Source organism: Staurois parvus, unplaced genomic scaffold (assembly GCF_062004578.1).
Source record: "Staurois parvus isolate SC_StPar_1 unplaced genomic scaffold, SC_StPar_1.0 ptg000803l, whole genome shotgun sequence".
NCBI lineage: Eukaryota > Metazoa > Chordata > Amphibia > Anura > Ranidae > Staurois > Staurois parvus.
The window spans coordinates 85,519-110,871 of record NW_028318599.1 but is presented as its reverse complement, the minus strand read 5'-3'; the positions used below and the strand labels follow the sequence as shown (position 1 = coordinate 110,871).

At 44.2% G+C, this 25,353-nt stretch overlaps 1 protein-coding gene across 2 annotated transcripts in view; it reads right to left on the bottom strand.

Annotated features, from left to right (window-relative positions):
* Positions 1-25,353, bottom strand: part of LOC149444200 (keratin, type I cytoskeletal 18-like) — a 33,898-nt gene that overhangs the window by 4,802 nt on the left and 3,743 nt on the right. For both annotated transcript variants that reach the window (XM_089654826.1, XM_089654825.1), the window contains exons 2-5: positions 16,565-16,647; positions 16,134-16,290; positions 13,672-13,836; positions 6,841-6,966 (exon numbers count right to left, since the gene is read on the bottom strand). In XM_089654826.1, the coding sequence (XP_089510952.1) occupies positions 6,841-6,966; positions 13,672-13,836; positions 16,134-16,290; positions 16,565-16,647 (531 nt within the window). The remainder of the gene's footprint in view (positions 1-6,840; positions 6,967-13,671; positions 13,837-16,133; positions 16,291-16,564; positions 16,648-25,353) is intronic.

The following is a 25,353-nucleotide window of genomic DNA, read 5'->3' as shown; positions in this document are numbered from 1 at the left end:
CATCGAGAATTAGGCAGCCGTGGGTGCCGGGCCACTGCCAAGGGCCACTTTCAGGCCGGGATTTTGTGAAACACAAATATGTATGTGTGTATATATGTATATATATATATATATATATATATATATATAATTTATTATATATTTCTGCTCTGAATGTGGCCCTTAAAGCCTGGAATCCAACATAAATTAAAGGAATATTCCACTTCAATGTGTACTATAAGCTCCTTTTCTAGAAATTCATAAAACATTTTAAGGTAAAGTACAGATGTTTCATACATATACACTCACCGGCCACTTTATAAGGTCCACCTTGCTAGTGCCAATAAATTTCCCCCACACCATGACACCACCACCATCAGCCTGAACCGGGGATACAAGGCGGGATGGATCCATGCTTTCATGTTGTTTACACCAAATTCTGACCCTACCATCTGAATGTTGCAGCAACCAGTCTGCCCATTCTCCTCTGACATCAACAAGGCATTTTCATCCACGCAACAATATTTTCTCTTTTTCGGACCATTCTCTGTAAACCCTAGAGATGGTTGTGCGTGAAAATGCCAGTTTTTTAAATACTCAGACCAGCCGTCTGGCACCAAGAACCATGCCACATTTAAAGTCACATAAATCCCCTTTCTTCCCCATCCTGGTGCTCAGTTTGAAGTTCAGCAGGTCGTCTTCACCAGGTCTAGATGCCTAAATGCATTGGGTTGCTGCCATGTGATTGGCTGATTAGCAATTTGTGTTACCAAGCAATTGAACAAGTGGACCTAATAAAGTGGGCGGTGAGTATACAGGTGAAACTCAAAAAATTTGAATATTGTGCAAAAGTTCATTTATTTCAGTGCAGCAACTTAAAAGGCGAGACTAATATATAAGATAGACTCATTACATGCAAAGCAAGATAGTTCAAGCCGTGATTTGTCATCATTGTGATGATTATGGCTTACAGCTCATGAAAACCCCAAATCCACAATCTCAGAAAATGAGAATATTGTGAAAAGGTGGAATATTCTCGGCTCAAAGTGTCCCACTCTAATCAGCTAATTAAGCCATAACACCTGCAAAGGGTTCCTGAGCCTTTAAATGGTCTCTCAGTCTGGTTCAGTAGGAATCACAATCATGGGAAAGACTGCTGACCTGACACCATCATTGACACCCTCTATAAGGAGGGAAAGCCTCAAAAGGTAATTGCAAAAGAAGTTGGATGTTCCCAAAGTGCTGTATCAAAGCACATTAATAGAAAGTTATGTGGAAGGGAAAAGTGTGGAAGCAAAAGCTGCACAAGCAGCAGGGATGACCGCAGCCTGGAGAGGATTGTCAGGAAAAGGCCATTCAAAAGTGTTGGGGACTTTCACAAGGAGTGGACTGAGGCTGGAGTCAGTGCATCAAGAGCCACCACACACAGAAGGATCCTGGACATGGGCTTCAAATGTCGTATTCCTCTTGTCAAGACGCTCCTGAACAACAAACGTCAGAAGCGTCTTACCTGGGCTAAAGAAAAACAGACCTGATCTGTTGCTCAGTGGTCCAAAGTCCTCTTTTCTGATGAGAGCAACTTTTGCATGTCATTTGGAAACCAAGGACCCCGAGTATGGAGGAAGAATGGAGAGGCCCAAGGACCTCAAGTATGGAGGAAGAATGGAGAGGCCCAAGGACCTCGAGTATGGAGGAAGAATGGAGAGGCACAAGGACCCGGAGTATGGAGGAAGAATGGAGAGGCACAAGGACCCCGAGTATGGAGGAAGAATGGAGAGGCCCAAGGACCCCGAGTATGGAGGAAGAATGGAGAGGCACAAGGACACCGAGTATGGAGGAAGAATGGAGAGGCACAAGGACCCCGAGTATGGAGGAAGAATGGAGAGGCACAAGGACCCCGAGTATGGAGGAAGAATGGAGAGGCACAAGGACCCCGAGTATGGAGGAAGAATGGAGAGGCACACACTGCAAGATGCTTGAAGTCCAGTGTGAAGTTTCCACAGTCTGTGTTGATTTGGGGAGCCATGTCATCTGCTGGTGTTGGTCCACTGTGCTTCATTAAGTCCAGGGTCAATGCAGTCGTCTACCATTTGATTTTGGAGCACTTCATACTTCCTTCCACAGACGAGCTTTATGGGAATGCTGACTTCATTTTCCAGCAGGACTTGGCACCGCCCACACTGCCAAAAGCACCAAAACCTGGTTCAATGACCGTGGGATTACTGTGCTTGATTGGCCAGCAAACTCACCTGACCTGAACCCCATAGAGAATCTATGGGGCATTGCCAAGAGAAAGATGAGAGACATGAGACCGAACAATGCAGAAGAGCTGCATGCCGCTATTGAAGCATCCTGGTCTTCCATAACACCTCAGCAGTGCCACAGGCTGATAGCTTCCATGCCGCGCCGCATTGAGGCAGTAATTGCTGCAAAAGGGGCCCAAACCAAGTACTGAGTACATATGCATGCTTCTACTTTTCAGAGGTCCCATATTGTTCTATGTACAATCCGTGTTTTATTGATTGCATGGAATATTCTCATTTTCTGAGATTGTGGATTTGAGGTTTTCATGAGCTGTAAGCCATAATCATCACAATTATGACAAATCACGGCTTGAACTATCTTGCTTTGCATGTAATGAGTCTATCTCATATATTAGTTTCACCTTTTATGTTGCATTACTGAAATAAATGAACTTTTGCACGATATTCTAATTTTTCGAGTTTCACCTGTGTATTAGTCAGTAAGGGATGGTATACATGTGTAGTCATTAAACCACCCACAAGGGATAGAAGACAGAGCAGCTCCAATCTCTCACAAATCATAACCTGCATTGTCCAGGCAGTCACTGCACACCCTCTCTTGCTCAGTCTTTGTACCAATGTATTATCCAGGACACAGGAATGTACAATACAGCAGTTTCAGGCATCCCCTCCCTTTGTTGGGTACATATGTACTAAGGAAGGGCAGGGCAAGGCGTGTGGTGACTGCTTGGACTAAATGCATATAAATATTGTGATGGACCCAAATGGGTCCATGGAGGAAACTGCAGGCTAGCCTCTTGACTAATGACTATGGGCCCTGGCGTTTGAGGGGGCTCTATTCTTTAGGAGGTGTATGCCTGGGGGACCTTTTGGAGTACAGGTGTACCTCGGTTTACGAATTTAATGTGTTCTCCAATATGTTGCGTATTGCAAAAAAATTGTAAACCAAAACGCGGTTTCCCATAGGAATGCATTGAAAACCAATTAATCCGTTCCGGAGGTCAGAAAAAAAAAAAAAGGATTTTATCTGTTCAAAACTCTTTATAAAGTGCACTTTAAAGGCATAAATACTGTACAGGGACATGATTAACAATTTCCAGAATGGCTCCAAAACTCGAAGCAAAAACCGCTCCAACACCTCCACACTCAACGCCACGTGCTACCCACAGACTCCTGCATGCATGGGGCCGGAGCTATAAAACTCCCAGGCACAATTCATCCTGTGGAAACTTACTTCGTATTGCGAAAAAAATTCGTAAATGCATTGAAAACCAATTAATTTGTTCCAGAGGTTAGAAAAAAGTAAAAAAAAAAAAAGTCTTATCTGTTCAAAATTTTTTATAAAGTGCACTTTAAAGGCATAATTACTGTACAGGGACATGATAAAAAATTTCCAGACTGGGTCCAAAACCTGATGCAAAAACCGTTCCAACACCTCCACACTCAACCCCATGTGCTACTCACAGACTCCCAGCATGCACGGGGCCGGCGCTATAAACCTCCCAGGAGCGCAATTCATCCTGCGGAAACTTGCTTTGTATTGCGAAACAAATTCGTAAATGCACTGAAAACCAATTAATTTGTTCCGGAGGTTAGAAAAAAAGTAAAAAATAAAGTCTTATCTGTTCAAAATTTGCACTTTAAAGGCATAAATACTGTACAGGGACATGATAAAAAATTTCCAGACTGGGTCCAAAACTCGATGCAAAAACAACTACAACACCTCCACACTTGACGCCATGTGCTACTCACAGACTCCTGCATGCATGGGGCCGGCGCTATAAACCTCCCAGGAGCGCAATTCATCCTGGGGAACCTTGCTTTGTATTGCGAAAAAAATTTGTAAATGCATTGAAAACCAATTAATCAGTTCCGGAGGTCAGAAAAAAGTAAAAACAAAAGTCTTATCTGTTAAAAAATCTTTATAAAGTGAACTTTAAAGGCATAGAGCTGGCGCTATAAACCTCCCAGGCACAATGCATGCTGGGGAAACTTACTTCGTATTGCGAAACAAAATTTGTAAACTGAGGCGTTATTTTCAATGGATTTTCATTCGTAAACTGAAAATTATGTTTAATCTCCCTAGCGATCTGATTATGTCAGTATTTCTGTGCTCAAAGCGGTACATTTTTTGCATGGAAATATGTAGTTTTTTATTGTAGGCTGTAATTTTTAGGAATAACTCACTGAAATCTGTCCGAACAAGAGTCTAGTAAACATCCCGGGGAGGATAAAATTTGAAACACGAAATCATAAATTATAATTTAATAAATAATCATAAAAACAATAATATAATAATAATAATACATTTAATTCAATAATATAATCAAACCAAAAACACTGAAATGTGAAATAGAGCCCCAAGTTCGCACATCGCTGAGCTCAGTCGCAGAATCGTTTTCAGTGTCTGATGAGGAATTTCCCCCACGAATCATTATCACTCAATTCTGCAAGTGGTTCTGATTTACTATCGCTGTTCTCTAGCCGGTCTAAAACCGCTTTTGACCTAAAGGGACGCTTTTTGGACGCCATGGACGTTTCTCAGTTTCCAGGCAGAAAGAACAGTAAAAATGCAGGCAGGGCGCCGGACAAAGCACTCGGGACAAAATGTATGTGAAATGGTTTGATACAGGAATGTTATACTATGTGATTTTAGTGTATTTAGTGAATGTCACTTTATGTCATTTTCAAATTTCTCGCCAGTTCCGTCCCCCGTACGTCCCGACGCTCACAGGGGACGGAACCCAGATGACAGATGCCGGCATCCGCCAGAGGACATTACAGGGGACACTGAAAGAGGGACATCGCGGGAGCGCAGGACAAGGTAAGTGAAGAACAGATCCCGGAGCAACGCCACATGGTAAGCCCGAGTGTAGCTCGGGGTTACCGCTTTTGGTGCTGAAACCTTACCCCGAGCTACACTCGGGAATACTGTCAGGGAGGTTAACCAAGGCATTCGTAAACCGAGGTACGCCTGTAATTTTACTTTGTATTTAAGTCCATGTCTCCCCAAAACACATCGACTCTGAGAAGGACCAGGATACAACTTTTGGGGTCTCTGTGCCCAAACCAGCATTGACTGCTTCAACCCCCCTCTTAGACTCAGAGACCCTAAGAAGATGTTAATATAATCAGCTCAAAACATCCTGATCCTGAAGTCTTTTACTGTAATCTGTTTATTAATGTGTAATGCGTTTACTGTTGTGTCTTTGTCCCATTGTTAATTGAGCTAATTTAGTCACCTATTGTTTCTGTCTGTTGGCTAGTCCTCCTGGAGGTTCCTACATGATGGGGATTAGTCTTGTGTCAACTTATCCTCGTTATCCAGTCAGTGTGGGATGTTCATCCCAATGTGTAATATTTATTTTTATTGTTCATGTGGGGACTGCCCCTATTCCTGAAGTGTATAAAAAAAACCTGTATTTCTGTTCACTAAACAGTACCATTTTGCACCTAAGCTAGTGTTGTCTACTACTTGGGTGCAATGCCCAGCTATAATACCTCGGTCCTGTGTCCCAGGAAGCAGTTCTCTGACCGAAGCAGGGTGCCAGGCGGTCTGTCCCAAATATATAAAATATAGAGGGAGTGGGCGGGTCATTGATGTGAGGAAGTAGAAATTTGAAAAGGGATGACTAAGTGAGGGGGGGGGGGGGGGGTATAGTGAAAAAGAAGAGCAGAAGAGACAGGGTAGGAATTAGAACTTAAAGAGTAACTCCACTTTTGTTGAGAAAAAAAACCCTCCCCTCCCGGTGATCTATGCACACTGCAAGGATTTTTACACACTTTGTTGCAGATTCCTACCTTTTGTTATTCTGAAGAAGTAGATGTTTGTTTGTCTGTGTCCATGTGCAGAGTGAATCTGTATGGGAGTGACTGATTAATTATCAGTTAGCTGCTGAACCTGCAGGGTATTGGTGAAGAAATGTGCAGGGTCTGCATCCCTTTAGGACCGGTTCACACCATAGAATTGCAGTCCAGATGCGTTCCGGATGCGTTTCTGCATGTGCATTTTTGACGCGTTTTTGACACGCCGGTGGGTTTTTGATGCTTTCCAGTTCATTTTTTCCCCCCTCTCATTTTCTTCAATTGTAACAAGGACATGGGTGTTCCGGTGCATTTTTGGTGCATTTTACTGTGTTCCAGTGCAGTTCTGTGCAGGAAAAATGCAGCCTGTTCTACTTTTTCTTCTGCAACCAGAATGCACTGGAACAGGGGTGGACTGACAACTCATGGGGCCCCCGGGCAATAGGGGATCATGGGGCCCCTGTGTCCTCGTCCACACTCAAACCACACCCAAAAAAGCCTATGAAAGGTACCAGGGGCATCTCATGGGGCTCCCAACTGACCCCGGGCCCTCGGGCACTGCTCGAGACCCAAAATGGTCAGTCCGCCCCTGCACTGGAACTGCAAACAATGATGTGAACTATGACATTGATCGCCGTATCACCTACTTTCTGTGCATTTTGGATGCAGAAAAAAAAGAAGACTGAAACGCATGGAGTGTGGACCGGCCCTTAGACATGATTTCTCATAGGGAGTATTTGACCAAAAATGACATTTTTGTTGCAGGGGGTGAAAACACAAATACAATTCTAACCGTCTTCTGCAGGGTCTGACGTTCCATCTCTAAAGCTTGCAGCTGACGGCGCAGGTCCGCCACTTCATTCTTGGCCTGTTCGAGGGATTTCGTGTTGGAGTTCGCCTCCTGGGACAAGGCGTCAAACTGAAAGGAGGAGTTAAAACGGCCTTATAGTAATTACGAGTCCAAAAAATTACATTCCTAACATGTCACAATATACAGCAACAGTATCAATTTTCTGAAAATGTACACCTTTTATCATTAAAAAGCCATCCTTGAGCTTCAGTCCAGGGACTTTGCCTAGGCTGGGATGATGTCATCAGTCTGCTGCAGGCAGGAGGAAGCATTTCCTCAGTCTCCTCTTTCCCAATCAACAAATTTCAACATTGTAACTTTTGTAGCAAGTCATAGTATGCAGGGGCGGACTGACCATTTGGAAACTCGAGCACTGCCCGAGGGTCCGGGGTCAGTAGGGGGCCCCATGAGATGCCCCTGGTACCTTTTTCATAGACTTTTTTGAGTTTGGGCAAGGACACAGGCGCCCCATGATCCCCTATTGCCCGGGGGACCCCATGAGTTGTCAGTCCGCCCCTGATAGTATGAAAGGCAGCAGCAGGGGGATGATGGAAACAGAAAGGTCACGTTTTAGGTATTTTTAAATCTGTTTTGCCCTCAAAGTAAACCTATCAGGAGCAAAAGCCCTGGCCATGTGTAACTACTAAGGGTACGCTACACTAAACTGCATCTGAGCACCACCGAGCAAAAATTCTATTTCATTCATTTTTAACCACTTCATGTCCGGACACTTTCACCCCCTTCCTGTCCAGGCCAATTTTCAGCTTTCAGTGCTGTCGCCCTTTGAATGACAATTGCGCAGTCATGCAACACTGTACCCATATGAATTTTTTAGCATTTTTTTGAGACAGATAAAACTATTTTGGTGGTATTTATTCACACTGGGATTTTTGTTTTTTTTTGCTATATAAATGAAAATGTCCAAAATTTTTGAAAAAAAAAAGTGTTTTTGTTATAAAATTTTGCAAATAAATAATATTTAATCATAAATCTTGGCCAAAATCTATTCAGTTATCTTTTTAGTAAAAAAAAAAATAACCCAAATTAGTTTATAACTAAAAATGATAACTTTTCAACTTTTTTTTTTTACATTTTTATTTTATTTTTTTATATTATTAAATGTTTTTTTTTTGTTTTTTTTTTAACATATCATCACCCTAGCAGTACAGTGTCACCATAATGACACTGTACTACTTGTGGGGGGTGATGAAGATTTTTCTTTTTTTTTTTACAATGATTGCTTTTACACCCATAAAGGCTGTAAGAGCAATCATTTCTCCTTTCCTCTGGCTGCATTTTTGCAGCCATTGAGAAATACTGTGTGAGCTGTGATTGGTCACAGCTTGTCACATGGTACAAGGCTGTTGTGAATAGCCCTGTACCAGGTGACCTCTGTGATCATTCACAGATTTCACTAGTAGTAAGCAATGATGTCAGAAGTCACATCTTGCTTACTACTATTCATGTGATCACTGGTTGGCCAATCAGTGATCACATAATCGGAACCTTACACCAATGACACCAATGATAGGGGACTATTCCTCCCACTGACACTAATGATGGGGCACTATTCCTCCCACATATACCAATGATGGGGGATTATTCCTCCCACTGACACCAATGATGGGGCACTATTCCTCCTACTGATACCAATGATGGGGCACTATTCCTCCCACTGACACCAATGATGGGGCACTATTCCTCCCACTGATACCAATGATAGGGAACTATTCCTCCCACTGATACCAATGATGTGGCACTATTCCTCCCACTGACACCAATGAAGGGTCACCATTCCTCCCACTGATACCAATGATGAGGCACTATTCCTCCCACTGACACCAATGATGAGGCACTATTCCTCCAACTGACACCAATGATGGGGCACTATTCCTCCCACTGATTTCAATGATGGGGCACTATTCCTCCCACTGACACCAATGATGGGGCACTATTCCTCCAACTGACACCAATGATGGGGCACTATTCCTCCAACTGACACCAATGATGGGGCACTATTCCTCCCACATATACCAATGATGGGGGACTACTCCTCCCACTGACACCAATGATGGGACACTATTCCTCCTACTGATACCAATGATGGGGCACTATTCCTCCCACTGACACTAATGATGGGGCACTGTTCCTCCCACTGACACCAATGATGGGGCACTATTCCTCCCACTGATACCAATGATAGGGAACTATTCCTCCCACTGATACCAATGATGGGGCACTATTTCTCCCACTGACACCAATGAAGGGTCACCATTTCTCCCACTGATACCAATGATGGGGTACTATTCCTCCAACTGACACCAATGATGGGGCACTATTCCTCTCACTGATTTCAATGATGGGGCACTATTCCTCCCACTGACACCAATGATGGGGCACTATTCCTCCCACTGATTTCAATGATGGGGCACTATTCCTCCCACTGACACCAATGATGGGACACTATTCCTCCCACTGACACCAATGATGGGCACTATTCCTCCCACTGATTTCAATGATGGGGTACTATTCCTCCCACTGACACCAATGATGGGACACTATTCCTCCCACTGACACCAATGATGGGACACTATTCCTCCCACTAATACCAATGATGGGGCACTATTCCTCCCAATGACACCAATGATGGGGCACTATTCCTCCCACTGACACCAATGATGGGGCACTATTCCTCCCACTGACACCAATGATGGGGCACTATTCCTCCCAATGATGTTGCATGTTGAAGTGCGTTTTTTATATATTACAAAATATATGAAAAATATTTTTATAAAAAATTTTTTTAAATATATTCTTCAGATTTTTGTTCAGATTTTTGTTAACATAAAAAATTCATGTTAACATATATTTTTACATATAGTTGTAAATGCATTCCAAAAATGTAGCTTAAATGTAAAAATATTTTTCATATATTTTGGAATATATATGTGTGTGTGTGTGTGCGCGCGTATTTTTTTTTTAATTCTCATATATTTTGAAATATATACACACATACACATATACACACACACATATACATATATATATATATATATATATATATATATATATATATATATTGTGGGAACTCGCTTCAAGGTGGTAGAGCCTTTTAAACGCACACAGCTACTCGCTTTCTTTAAGGGCCTTTTTAGCCCACTTTTATTTACAAGAAAGTTCAAATAAACAAGAATTCTTCCCACGCAGGGGTATCCATCATCAAGCAAATTAATAGTATTCAGCCTCCTGGCTTGCAAGCAGTTTTAAGTCTGCCTCCTGCAGACTCTTCCCAAAAGGTTCTTTTGGCACCCAGCGAACCTTTAGCACACAGCTATTCTGTAGCAGCCCCTTGCTGCTTTTGGCTTCCACCTCTCCTAGGTGTAGCCCACCTGCCTCCGTTTGCCGGGGTGGAGCCCAGAACTATGGTTAGTCCTCTATAAAAAGGCCTGCACACACCTGTGCAATCAGTGTGCTGGGGGTTCTCAAACCACGGACCCCGGATTGGAGATTTCATCCCTCCCAGATCTCTTCGAAATCTCCAGGCTCCAGATCCCAAAACAAACTTACTGAATAAATGAGGAAACCGAAAAGTCAGTTTCCTCTGCAATACATTAACTCTCTGGAGCCCCTCAACCTGCCTGGTTGAGAATCCAGGGTTTTCAACTTGAGTTTGACCGTGGCAGGACACCGCACTGCCACATATCCCCCCCCTTTGTTTTGACCCCGTAGGGGGCGGAACACACAAACCTAAAACCCTTGCTTTAGACCTTCTGTGCGGGCTATCACCTGTAGAGGTCCAATCCTGGCTGACTTTGTTTTCTTCAAAGGGAGACACTACTCCCTGCCCCAAGAGGTGACTTCCCTTGTCTCCTCTTGCTACCCTTACTTGGGCTCTAGGACATCCCCGTGCCTTTTTACGAGTGTGCTTCCAAAAGCGCGGCCTTTCTAATTTCCTTAAGACTATGCTAGTCCTTTTACCACTAGGGGGTTTACAAATCTCAGTACCCTTTGTAACCTGGGGTTGACTCCTAAGCTTTAAATGCCTGGTACCTGTAACATTACAACATGCTCCCTCAAATTCCTCTAGATCATCTCTTTTTGCTTTATTTAATTTTGATGGGGTTATATTTTTAAACCCTTTAGTAATAGAGGTGGGCTCTTTTATTTGGGAATCAAACAGTTTTAACATCCCCTTGTTAAGCTTTGGGCCAGTTCCCTTAGACCTTTCATCCTTAAAACTTGGGAGTTTCCTGGACCTTTGGAAATCTTTCCCAAAATTACCTTCCCGATCCTGTAGGGGGCCTAGTGCTAGACTCTTAACCTCCCTTGTGTCTGTTAAGCACTCATTACCTCTTTCAGGACGACCAGCTACCATGTCAACTTGACCACCAGGTCTACCCTTCTTTTTGTTATCACACATAGTAATCAGACAATCCAAATTCATCAACACATTTCCCTTTTTATCATTAGCCAAAATACTCTTGTCAGAACTAAGTTCACTAGTAATTGGCAGGGCAGTTTCTGGAGAGGAATTACCCACAGTGAAGTAGGCATCTCCCATGGAAACGTCACTATTCACCGACTTCACTGTCACAAAAGACTCTGCCAGCAACTGTCCTGATGCCAAACCATCCTTACATGATTCTGCACTTGGGTAGACGACCCCAACCACATCACATATACATGTGTCTTCTGGCACTTCTGCCCAAACCTCTGTCCTGTCCAACAGTACTCTGGTGTGCCTCTCATACAGATTACTGCTATGAAGCAACCCAGCAATGCACTGAAAGACAATTTTCACTATCACCAACAAGGATGGTATCACAGAATTCCTATATTGACCATCTTTGTTTTGTATAGCCCGTAATACCAAGCTCCGATTAGCGGGACTCCACTGTACCAGCTCTCCTGAACATGGAAGAGACAGCAAGGTATACACCGGCTGTACACTCCAGAAGGCTAACATTTCCTTCAGCAGGTCTGTTATAAAAAGACAGCCCGATTCCACACATAAGACCTTCCTGGAGACATGGAGACACTCATTTACTGATGCCTCAGAGGTGGTGCTTCTTAAAGAGGCTTCCTCTTGGCTGGAGGTACCCAATACAATAACCTGGGGCTCTCCCAGAGCGTAACCAGGTGTGGGATTCACCCAAATATTCTGAGGCTCAGTGTCAATGAGCTCTTCCACGGCTTCTCTCTGCTGGACCAACTCTCATGCCGTGACACATTCACATTTTTCACAACAGCTACTGGTTTAACTGCAGCAGCGTTGCCAGGGGCAACAACACCCCTCTCCCAGGTACGGACATCCTGCAGATCTCTCCTTGCACTGAAGGTTGGCTTGCTTTCCTCTGTAGGTTGGTTCAATGCTGCCAGGTGCCGCTTGCACCAGTCCACAGCAGACTCACCCACATCTAAATTTCCCGGCTTGGCTGGGTCATGCGGTACATAACTCCCTAGCCACAGGGCTCTCTCTCTTATTTCAGCAAACATTGCCTCCTTTTTCTGCTTTGACCTCCCCATCTTTGCAGTCATGCACACAGCAGTGTGTTACACAGTTCAGCAACACCATGGAACACTGTCTCTTTAAGGCAAAGTCCTTTTCTTTAGCAGGTTCTCCTCACCTGCACACACAGATAGTGCAGACTTATGCACCAAACCGTTCATATAACTGATGAACTTACTTCAATCGCTGAGATCTCCAATTCTGCCCGCGTCCTCCACCATATGTGGGAACTCGCTTCAAGGTAGTAGAGCCTTTTAAACGCACACAGCTACTCGCTTTCTTTAAGGGCCTTTTTAGCCCACTTTTATTTACAAGAAAGTTCAAATAAACAAGAATTCTTCCCACGCAGGGGTATCCATCATCAAGCAAATTAATAGTATTCAGCCTCCTGGCTTGCAAGCAGTTTTAAGTCTGCCTCCTGCAGACTCTTCCCAAAAGGTTCTTTTGGCACCCAGCGAACCTTTAGCACACAGCTATTCTGTAGCAGCCCCTTGCTGCTTTTGGCTTCCACCTCTCCTAGGTGTAGCCCATCTGCCTCCGTTTGCCGGGGTGGAGCCCAGAACTATGGTTAGTCCTCTATAAAAAGGCCTGCACACACCTGTGCAATCAGTGTGCTGGGGGTTCTCAAAACACGGAACCCGGATTGGAGATTTCATCCCTCCCAGATCTCTTCGAAATCTCCAGGCTCCAGATCCCAAAACAAACTTACTGAATAAATGAGGAAACCGAAAAGTCAGTTTCCTCTGCAATACATTAACTCTCTGGAGCCCCTCAACCTGCCTGGTTGAGAATCCAGGGTTTTCAACTTGAGTTTGACCGTGGCAGGACACCGCACTGCCACAATATATATATATATATATATATATATATACACATACATATATACACACACTGTATGTTGAAATGCATTTTTATCACAGAATATATGAATTTTTACTTTTAAAAAATACACACACACATATATAATATATGTGTGTGCGTGTGTGTATTTAAAAAAAAAAAAATCATATATTTTATAATAAAAATGCAAATGCATTTGAACATACAGTGTATATATATTTATTGAAATATATTTTAGAATATGGCCAAAATTGTAGTATTTCAAATATATGTCAATATATTTGGGAAGAATATTTTTAAAATATATTTTTCTTCCATGTGGGAAGCCAGAAAGATGCAGAATGGGTTCAAGTGTTGTTTTTAATTTCTGAAATGTCCATTGTGATTGGCTACATGGAGATGACAGACACAAGCAGGGTTCTTACTTTAGTTTTGTAGGCATTTTCTGCCTCCAAGCGATTCTGCTCGGCCATCTTTTCATACTGGCTGCGGATGTGAGCGATGCTCTCGTTCAGGTCGGGCTTCTTGGGGGCGTCCACCTCTATCTTCACATTGTTGTTGGCAATGAGGTCCTGAAGAGCGCCTACTTCCTGCAATAGATGGAAACGATAGACGGTGATTGTCAACATGAACCTCATACACAAACATTGCTTATTTCACCCAAAATTTGATAATATGTATATTATTAATTGCCATTTATATAAATATAAAATGTTGCTGCGCTTCTCCCTACACTTCATAGATACAATCCAAGTGCAATAATAAATAAAGCGATGAGTGAGTACGAATGAAACAAACAATTGATAAATATATCAATTAAAAAAAAAAGGAAATGCCTGCTGAGCGTCCCCCTTATGCAGGCCATACACGGGTCGAATTCCGAACGAATTTTCTTTAGAAAATCAGAAATTTTGTGCGTTTTGTAATTCAACCAACCAAGCCTTTAATTTGTCCTCATGTTGCTGCAGAAAAGAATTTTCGTGGCCAAGAATTTTCTCTTCTTTCCAGGTCACAGCTTTATATTTCTTGCACAATTCTCCCATCGTTGATTCAAAACTGGTTAGTTAATCAAAAAATTTCCAACATGCCTGATCACTTATGTAGGCCATACACGGGTCGAATTCCGAATGATTTTTAGTCCAAAAATCAAAAACGTTGTTCACTCAGTAATCCAATGGTGCCATCAATGATTTAGAAAATCGGCCGACCGAGTCATAAAGTTCTCCCCATATAACAGGCAAAACGTCTGTTCCTTCCAGGTCACAGCTCATGCGCATATTCTTTTAGGAAAAATGATCGTACGATTTGACCATCACTGAGTCGTAAATCAGTTGTTTTTCATGAATTTTCCAACATGTCCGATCGCCGAAACCAGGAAAATCAGCCGGTGCCATTGACCCCACTAACAGTCCGATTTTCAGATGAAAAATTGGTCGAATTTCGACCCATGTATGGCTGGCATTAAATTCGATGGTCACATGAAAATCGTCAATTTCTGTGAGCCAGTAATGGTGCGAAATTCGAACAAAATTTCTTAGAAAGAAATTTATTTCGGAATTCGACCTGTGTATGGCAGGCTTTAGTAGTGAACGAATATATAAAGATCAGAAAACTCTAGTGAAAACCCGGCTGGGCAATCATAAAATAGTCACAATAAATACATGTAATAAAGTGCATGCCTATAACCATAAATAAATGGCCTATATGGATATAGTAAACACCCGGCTGCAGGGGCGTCCCTAGAGTTGGTGTCAACCGCTGCGATAACACTTGGTGACACCCTCTCCGACGATCCCCGCAGGATGGATCGGATCTGCGGATTGAGCATAATGGATCAGACTCTGATCCATTATGCTCCCCAATCCGCAGATCCGGAATCCATCCTTGGCTTGCTTTAAAACTTACCTTTTCGTGGAGCGGGTCCGGTGTCACCCTATGCAGCGCGCACCCCCCCCCCCCCGCACCTGCCTAGGGACGCCACTGGCCCGGCTGAGTTCCTCACCTATAACAGATAAAAAGTCATACAAGTGCCACAAATGTGCAAACAGCAAAAATATTTTGTTCCAAATAGTCTATTGTGAAAAAGTCTTCAATCTTCAACTAAATCCACTGGTGACCTTCGGCTTTAAAATAATCACCACTCCACACCAACATCCTCCTTTTCTCCGGTCCTCCACTGGTGCTCCTGGCCCCTCCCTCCTGCCAGGTGCCCCCACAGTAAGCAGCTTGCTATGGGGGCACCCGCTGCTCCGTGTGTCCAATCTTCGACTTTAAAATAACCACCACTTATGCGAAGGTGAGCGTGAATGCTGGCAGGTGGAGGAGCACAAGTGGTGATTATTTTAAAGTCGAAGATTGGACACACCGTGCGAATGGACACGCAGAGCAGCGGGTGCCCCCATAGCAAGCTGCTTACTGTGGGGGCACCCGGTAGGATCCATCCTGTGGGGATCGTCATCTTTCTTTACAACTTACCTTTTTGTGGAGCGGGTCCGGTTTCACCCCGTATAGGTTGCATGCTGACAATCCCCGCAGGATGGATCGGATCTGTGGATTGAGCATAATGGATTGGAGTCCGATCCATTATGCTCCCCAATCTGCAGATCCGATCCATCCTGCGGGGATCGTTGGCTTGCTTTACAACTTACCTTTTCGTGGAGCGGGTCCGGTGTCACCCCATGCGGTAGGTGTCACCCTGTGCAGTACACACCCCCTCCGCAGATATGATATAATATGATATGATACTAGCATGCAAAAAAAAAAACTGACCTAAGTTAACCCGCAGTTCTCTAGAAATCCTTTGTCATGCATTACTTTTTCATTTGGAAAATAAAGTTTGCATACGATATATATTTATACATTGTTGCAAAACTTTTTGTTTTCTCACCTCCTTGTGATCCCGAGTCAGGTGGGCCAGCTCCTCTCGCAGTGCCTCCACCTCAGACTCCAGCTTCATCCGTTGGAAATTAGTGTCATCGATCATCTTGCGGAGGCCTTGTGTGTCCTTTTGGACCCCATCACATATGGCTTGTTCTGCCTCCAACCTGCAATCAGACGCCATTAATATATCGAGACACAAGGGAGGCTTATAGAGAACTGTGCCCTCTCTATTGATGAGGAGGGGGTGAGGAGTGAAGGGGGGGGGGTAAATATCATGTTTGACCACAAGGTGACATCCGTATACTTTTGTCAGGCAGGAACTGCGATAGGAAATGGGACAAGACCCTATTACGGTGAAATGGGGGTCAAAGGCAAGCAAAAGGATTTACATTCAAATTGGAGAGTGGAGCAACTTTTTGATGGTTACATAATACCTACTTTACTTTGAAGTCATCCGCGGCCAGTCTGGCGTTGTCAATCTGCAGGAGAAGCTTAGCGTTGTCCATGTTCAGATCTTCTGCCTACAAATAGAGAAGCATTGATTAAAGAGCACCTGTCACCACTGAGCCTATGCAAGGATTGTAATAGTCACTGATCAAGAATTGTGAAGGTTATCATTTGCCATTTTAGCTTCCCGTACTTCAGGACGACTCTAAGGCTGAGAGGTCCTCCGACGTAGGACAGCTGCTACATTGCTAACTGCCTGACCTTGTGCTGTCTCCCGACACCTGAGTGTACATAATATCCAACATCAGAGCCTGCTAGTCCAGAGGAAATAACAACCATTCTGTTGATTGATATTGCACACACAGCTTGGGTTAAAGGCCATTGATAGGGCGAGAGCTGTGTGACCTCAGAGAGCCTCTCAACCCTACAGTCGCCCTTGAGAAAGTAAGTAAAGCTACAATCTTTTTTAATATCTCCCTGAAAATTCCATGATTGGCTATAATGGCTGTACATCAAGCAACCCATCCAACTCTCCAGAGACCTACCTTTAAGGTAAGTGGAGCATTTACTGTTCTATTGCCACACCTTTGCCTAGGATTCCCAGGAACTATGGAGTGTGTGGATTCTGGTAAGCCAGGGCAAAAGTAGACACTCAAAGTAGTCATTGGTGATTCTGGGAGCACACAAAAAATGTACAACTACCTAGTAAGTGACCTACAGCTGCCTTTCATGTCAGCTTAGCCTGATCTCGGCAACCTATGTGCATCACATTCTCTATTCCTCCTCTGAGTATAAACTTCCTTCACAGCTTCTGTTTGGACCAGCCTTTCTCTATCAGGGTTCCGTGAAACACTAGGGTGCTTTCAAAGGTTGCTAGGAATGAACAAGGAACAATATGATATGTAACTACTGACATCAATGATATTTTTACCTATCTCTATTAGGGAAATCTTCCCACTGACGACCAATGTAAGGGACATTCTTCTCACTGACCCCCAATGTAAGGAGCATTCTTCCCACTGACCCCCAATGTAAGGAGCATTCTTCTCACTGATCACCAATGTAAGGAGCATTCTTCCCACTGATCACCAATGTAAGGGGCATTTCTTCCTAGTAGCCACAAATTTAAGGGACCTTCTTCCAATTTACCCCCATTGTGAGATGGATTCTTATCGCTGACCTCCAATGTAGGGGGCATTCCTCCCACTTACCACCAATGTAAGGAGCATTTATCCCACCGACCACCAATGTGAGATAAATTCTCATCACTGACCTCCAATGTAGGGGGCATGCTTCCAACTAGTCACCAATGTAAGGAGCATTCTTCCCACTGGCCATCGATGCAAGGGGCATTCTTCCCACTGGCCTCCGATGTGAGATGAGTTCTTATCACTGACCTCCAATGTAAGGGACATTCTTCCCACTTACCACCAATGTAAGGGACATTATTCCCACTGACCACCACACTAATGTACCATGATGATGATGATGATGTAGATATATAAATTGTTTGCAGAGTTCCCTGAGACCTGAAATTAAATTTAGGGATACTTCCATGTTAAAAGGGTTGAGGAAGGTTGGTCCAGACCTTACAAAAGGAGTCAGGTAGGTTTTGTCTTGCCAAGAGATGTGGGAAGACCTGGAGCTACACCACATGACAGAACTGTTTTGTGTGGGCGTGTTATTTATTTTGGGGAAGACATTGTATCTGGGTTTACTCTACAGGAGAGAATGCTAACAGGATTGGTAATTAAAATACAAAAAATGCCAGCCAATAGGACAGTGGTTGCTCTGGCCTAGGTAATGCTCTGGTCTTTATCTGCCTTATCATTTTGCTCTCTGCTCATGATGGCTAAGCATCCCAAGGGCCCATGTTGACATTAGTTTGAAATACTTCTGAGGTCAATCAGAATTGACAGCTTCATCTGTTCTGTTTCAAGCTGCTTTTGGATTGGCATAGACCTGTACTGGGAGAAAGGAGTTCTGACTCCAGCATTGAGTCCATGATGGACTAAAGGTACCATCTGACCACCCTTGGGAGATCCCATTTTCCAAGTGCCATCAACTTGCCAGTTTGGCTCTACAAAGACAAGGCTGGAAGAGGATAGTCGGGCTAGGATGCAATGATTACCAATAGAAATTGGATGGCGTTCTCGAACCTGCCCAACTAGTTTTTTTTACTTATGGATATTTCTACCATATAATATTTAAGGGTCAACTCCCTAAAAACTCTTTCGTGTTTGTTGGATGATCATACATTCCTAGAAGGTCAACCACCAGACAGTTATCTCTCATGGTTTTTAGTGATGAGATCTGTGTGATTGACCTTCCACCAAGTGCGCCCATTACAATCTTCCTGGCAGATTTTTATTTTCACTTTTACGTTAAGGACAGTGTAACAGAAAGATTGGAAAACCCAAAACTCCAGGTGAGAAACAGGATGAAAGTTTTGCAAGACAGTATAAGAAGCCAGTGGGTTACTCAGCCCAGGAGGCTTCACCTATAACTGCAGTACTGATGTTGGTTGGACTCAGGGGTGGACTGACAACTCATGGGGCCACTGGGCAAGAGGGGATCATGGGACCCCTGTGTCCTTGCCAAAACTCAAAAAAGCCTATGAAAAAGATACCAGGGGCATCTCATGGGGCCCCCTACTGACCCCGGGCCCTCGGGCAGTGCCCGAGTTTCCAAATGGTCAGTCCGCTCCTGGTTGGACTAACTTCTTAAAGTCGCTACTCTTTGATCTGACACTTATTCCTTAGACAGGAGACACCAATGCCACAAAAAGCCAGAAGAGGCATGTCAATGTGCTGTTAGGCATATTGTAACTGAGCTTTTTTGTGGCATTGGTTCAGTAAAGGCTATTTTTCTGGCAACTCAACCATGCAGCTCATTTTTGTTCAGGTACCATCATATCATGTTCCTTGAAACAACCACACCATCTTTTTCCGGAGCAGCCTGTATTTCTCCTGAGGTTACCTGTGGGTTTTTATTTGCATCCCAAACAATTCTTCTGGCAGTTGTGGCTGCAAACTTTCTTTGTCTACATGACCCTGGCTTGGAATCAAGAGATACATGAACTTTCCACTTCTTAATAAGTGATTGAACAGTACTGAAAAGGTATATTTGAGGCTTTGGACAGCTTTTAAAACCCTTTTCCATCTTTATAAAGTGCCATTACCTTGTTACGCAGGTCATTTGACAGTTATTTTTAGCTCCCTATGGCTCAGTATCTAGCCTGCTCAGTGCTTCCATGTGAGAGCTAACAAACTCATTGACTATTTATACACAGATACTAATTGCAATTTAAAAAGCCGCAGATGTGGGAAATTAACCTTTAATTGCCATTTTAACCCCTTTGTGTCACCTTGTGTGTCTGTACCAAGGTCAAACATTTCAGGGGGCGGGGACTTCTGATCCAGGGGGTGGAGACTTCTGATCCAGGGGGCGGAGACTTCTGATCGGGGCCATTTGGGTGATTTCTGTTATTATGGTTTAATGAAGAAGCCAAACAACTATATGACAATAAATGGCTTCATATGATCACTATCCTTAAATAAAAGACAGTTTTTTGGCATGATCTGTCATATTTTCAATATTAATGTCAAAATTCCACCATTTCTGCCAGGGAGTGTAAACTTTTGAGCACAACTGTACATGGTGAACCCGTCCCAAATGCATATGTACATTAGCCCTTAAAGTGTTACTAAACCCATAACAGCAAAATCAGTCTGTATATACAGTAAAGCATGCTTGTTATATGTACTAAGTGGCCAATGAGGATTAATGTTGATAAATGTAAGGTTCTGCACTTGGAGGCTAAGTATATGCATGCATCATACATACTAGGGGGGTACAACTGGGGGGGGTCAATGATGGAGAAGGATTTGGGGGGGGTCATTGGTGGAGAAGGATCTGGGGGTTCTGGTAGATCACAAGCTTAATAATGGCAGCAATGCCAAGTTGCGGGTTCTAAAGCGAGCAAAATCCTCTCTTGTATTAGAAGAGGTATAGACTCCAGAGAGAGAGATATCATCCCCCCCCCCCCCCGGTACAAATCCTTAGTAATACCTCATCTGGAAACTGCAGTTCAGTTTTGGGCACCAATTCACAAAAAGAACATTGGGGAACTGGAGAAAGTACAGAGAAGGGCAACCAAACTGATAAGAGGCATGGAGGAGATCAGCTATGAGGAAAGATTAGAGGAACTGAATGTATTCTCTCTTGAGAAAAGGAGATTAAGGGGGGATATGATCTCCATGTATAATACATAAGGGGGGGATATGATCTCCATGTATAATACATAAGGGGGGATATGATCTCCATGTATAATACATAAGGGGGGTATGATCTCCATGTATAATACATAAGGGGGATATGATCTCCATGTATAATGCATAAGGGGGGATATGATCTCCATGTATAATACATAAGGGGGGGTATGATCTCCATGTATAACACATAAGGGGGGATATGATCTCCATGTATAATACATAAGGGGGGATATGATCTCCATGTATAATACATAAGGGGGGATATGATCACCATGTATAATACATAAGGGGGGTATGATCTCCGTGTATAATACATAAGGGGGATATGATCTCCATGTATAACACATAAGGGGGGATATGATCTCCATGTATAATACATAAGGGGGGATATGATCTCCATGTATAATACATAAGGGGGGATATGATCTCCATGTATAAATACATCAGTGGTTCATATAGTGAACTCTGTGTAGAGTTATTCACCCTGAGGTCATCACAGAGGACAAGGGGGCGCTCTTTACATCTGGAGGAAAAGAAATGTAATCTCCAAACACGGAAAGGTTTCTTCACAGTAAGAGCTGTGAGAATGTGGAATAGACTCCCTCAAGAGTTGGTTGTGGCCAGCTCAGTGGATTGCTGTTGGAAAGTGCTGGATTCTTTCTTAGATACACAGAATATAACTGGATATAACATTTATAGGTAAAGTTAATCCAACTGTCAACTGTGGGTATAGGATTATAACTTTTTTTTTTTTATGGTTGAACTGGATGGATTTTTGTCTTTTTTCAGCCAGGCTATGTAACTTACTGTGGAACCTGAGGGGTTAATCCTCCGCACTGTGCAAAAATGCTTTCTGATCCTGTCTTCTCTGATCAGCTCTTTCTTCTTATCTCCTTATAAGACATATCGTGTGGAGTCACTCTGCACATACTCAGTTTGGTGTGTATTGCTAGAGAGGTTTTTTTTTTCTTGTGAGAGTGCATTTGATCAGCACAACGCCAATCAGCACTGACCAGACAGAGGTCAGGGGTTCGGCATCCTCCTGGAGCAAAATGAAAATGCCTCCTTCAAGCTTTAACCAGTGCACTGCCGGACACTGATAGAAGTCACAAGACTGCTATATACTGCTGATGAGAAAAGGTATTTAGCAGTTCATATTTACTAAAATAATTGCATTTCCATGTTCTGTGTACTGTGGGAGACCAGATATAGTGAATGCAGGGCCTGGGGAAAGCGGATATAGTGAATGAAGGGTCCGGGGAGACCAAATATAGTGAATGCAGGGCCTGGGGAAAGCGGATATAGTGAATGAAGGGTCCGGGGAGACCAAATATAGTGAATGCAGGGCCTGGGGAAAGCGGATATAGTGAATGCAGGGTCCGGGGAGACCAGATATAGTGAATGCAGGGTCCGGGGAGACCAGATATAGTGAATACAGGGTCCGAGGAGAGCGGATATAGTGAATGCAGGGTCCGGGGAGACCAGGTATAGTGAATGCAGGGTCCGGGGAGAACGGATATAGTGAATGAAGGGTCCGGGGAGAGCAGATATAGTGAATGCAGGGTCCGGGGAGAGCGGATATAGTGAATGCAGGGTCCGGGGAGAGCGGATATAGTGAATGCAGGGTCTGGGGAGAGCGGATATAGTGAATGCAGGGTCCGGGGAGAGCAGATATAGTGAATGCAGGGTCCGGGGAGAGCAGATATAGTAAATGCAGGGTCCGAGGAGACAGATTATATATTGAATGCAGGGTCCGGGGAGAGCGGATATAGTGAATGCAGGGTCCGGGGAGAGTGGATAAAGTGAATGCAGGGTCCGGGGAGAGCGGATATAGTAAATGCAGGGTCCGGGGAGACCAGATATAGTGAATGCAGGGTGTGGGGAGGTCAGATATAGAGAATGCAGGGTCCGGGGAGACCAGATATAGTGAATGCAGGGTGTGGGGAGATTAGATATAGAGAATGCAGGGTCCGGGGAGACCAGATATAGTAAATGCAGGGTGTGGGGAGATTAGATATAGTGAATGCAGGGTCCGGGGAGACCAGATATAGTGAATGCAGGGTCCTGGGAGACCGGATATAGTGAATGCAGGGTCCGGGGAAAGCAGATATAGTGAATGCAGGGTCTGGGGAGACCAGATATAGTGAATGCAGGGTCCGGGGAGACCAGATATAGTGAATGCAGGGTCCGGGGAGACCAGATATAGTGAATGCAGGGTCTGGGGAGACCAGATATAGTGAATGCAGGGTTCGGGGAGACCAGATATAGTGAATGCAGGGTACGGGGAGAGCGGATATAGTGAATGCAGGGTCCGGGGAGAGCAGATATAGTGAATGCAGAATCCGGAGAGAGCAGATATAGTGAATGCGGGGTCCGGGGAGAGCGGATATAGTGAATGCAGGGTCCGGGGAGAGCGGATATAGTGAATGCAGGGTCCGGGGAGAGAGGATATAGTGAATGCAGGGTCCGGGGAGACCAGATATAGTGAATGCAGAGTCCGGGGAGACCAGATATAGTGAATGCGGGGTCCGGGGAGAGCGGATATAGTGAATGCGGGGTCCGGGGAGAGCGGATATAGTGAATGCAGAGTCCAGGGTTTAGGAACACTAACTAAATGTAGATGACATTCATTGTATTCATGTTTTTCTTTCTCGTTACAATCTTTAAAAAGATAAAAAAAATTCAATTAAGTTTTTTACAAAAAAATAAATAAAGTGGAATTGATAAATAGAGTGAAAGTGCCATTCTCCCTCCCTCGCTGCCTTGCCCGGAGTTGCCTCTGAGATCACCTCTTCCCACCTTTGTGATACGAATCGCTTGTATCCTTCATCCCAGAAAAGAAAAGCAAACAGACGACTGGACAAACCAGTTATTATAATAGAATGGATGCCTCTGAATCTCCTCCATACCCTCCGCCCGGATCCTGACACCATCTACGTTACAGAATATAGGAGATAGTTATTGTTTCAGGGCCAGTTCACACTCCATGCGTTTCAGTTGCTTCTTTTCTGCATCCAAAACGCACAGAAAGTAGGTGATATGGATGTCAGTGTCATAGTTCACATCAGTGCTTGTAGTTCCAGTGCGTTCCGGTTGCAGAAAAAAAAGTAGAACAGGCGGCATTTTTTTTCTGCACAGAACTGTACTGGAACGCAGTAAAACGCAAAACAAATGCACCGTAAAACACCAAAAACACACTGGAATGCACATGTCCCAATATTGCTGTGTCTTGGGCAATGTCCTGGGATCCCAGCATCAGCCTTAGTTGAGTTACTGTGCGTGCAGCAAGTTGTACAATTAACCGCTTCCCCACCGCCCTATAGCAGATATACTGCTACAGGGTGGCACGGGTGCGCAAAATCACATATATATACATGGGATTTTGCATTTCCGAGTATGGTACGCACGCCCTATCCGCGCCGCTGTTTGCGGGACCTTGCCGGTGATTATTCACTGGCACCCGGAGATCGCCGAGTAGTGCTGATGGGGGGAGAGAACTGTATGTAAACAATAGAGATCTCTCCCCTGTCAGCTCCAGCACACTGCTTTGTATGGCTCTGCACAGCACAGCCATACAAAGCAGTTCGCTTACAGTGAAGAACAAACACAGCACACAGTAACCCCATATATGCGGCTGTGCGGGTCGCGTTTTGTGCGGGCATGAGAGCCCATTCATTTGAATGGACTCCCTTGCCCCGTGACACGCAGGGAAGAAATCCCTGCACTTCTTCTGAATATGCAGCCCGCACAGGAACCTAGGTTTCCAGTACGATTGCATTTTCCAGTGCGGGCGGTGTGCCATTAGAACATGAGAGACAGAATAGCAACAAAAAATTCAGCAGAAATGCATGTCTAACAAATGATGACTGATCTGCATGTTCATGAGGGAAATAAGTATTTGATCCCCTTCACAAATCATGACTTAGTACTTGGTGGCAAATCAATTGTTGGCAGTCACAAAGGTCAGATGTTTCCTGTAGTTGGCCCCCAGATTCGCATACATCTCAGGAGGGATTTTGGCCCACTCCTCTTGGCAGATTCTCTCCAAGTCATTAAGGTTTGGTGGCTGATGTTTGGCAACTCGAACTTTCAGCTCCCTCCACAGATTTTCAATCGGATGAAGGTCTGGAGACTGGCTAGGCCACTCCAGGACCTTAATGTGCTTCTTCTTGAGCCCCTCCTTTGTTGCCTTGGCCGTGTGTTTTGGGTCATTGTCATGCTGGAACACCCATCCACGACCCATTTTCAATGCCCTGGCTGAGGGAAGAAGGTTCTCACCCAAGATTTGACGGTACATTGCCCCGTCTATCGTCCCTTTGATGCGGTGCAGTTGTCCTGTCCCCTTAGCAGAAAAACACCCCCAAAGCAGAATGTTTCCACCACCATGTTTCACAGTTGGGATGGTGTTCTTGGGGTCATAGGCAGCATTCCTCCTCCTCCAAACACGGCGAGTTGAGTTGAAGCCAAAGAGCTTGATTTTGGTCTCATCTGACCCATCCACGACCC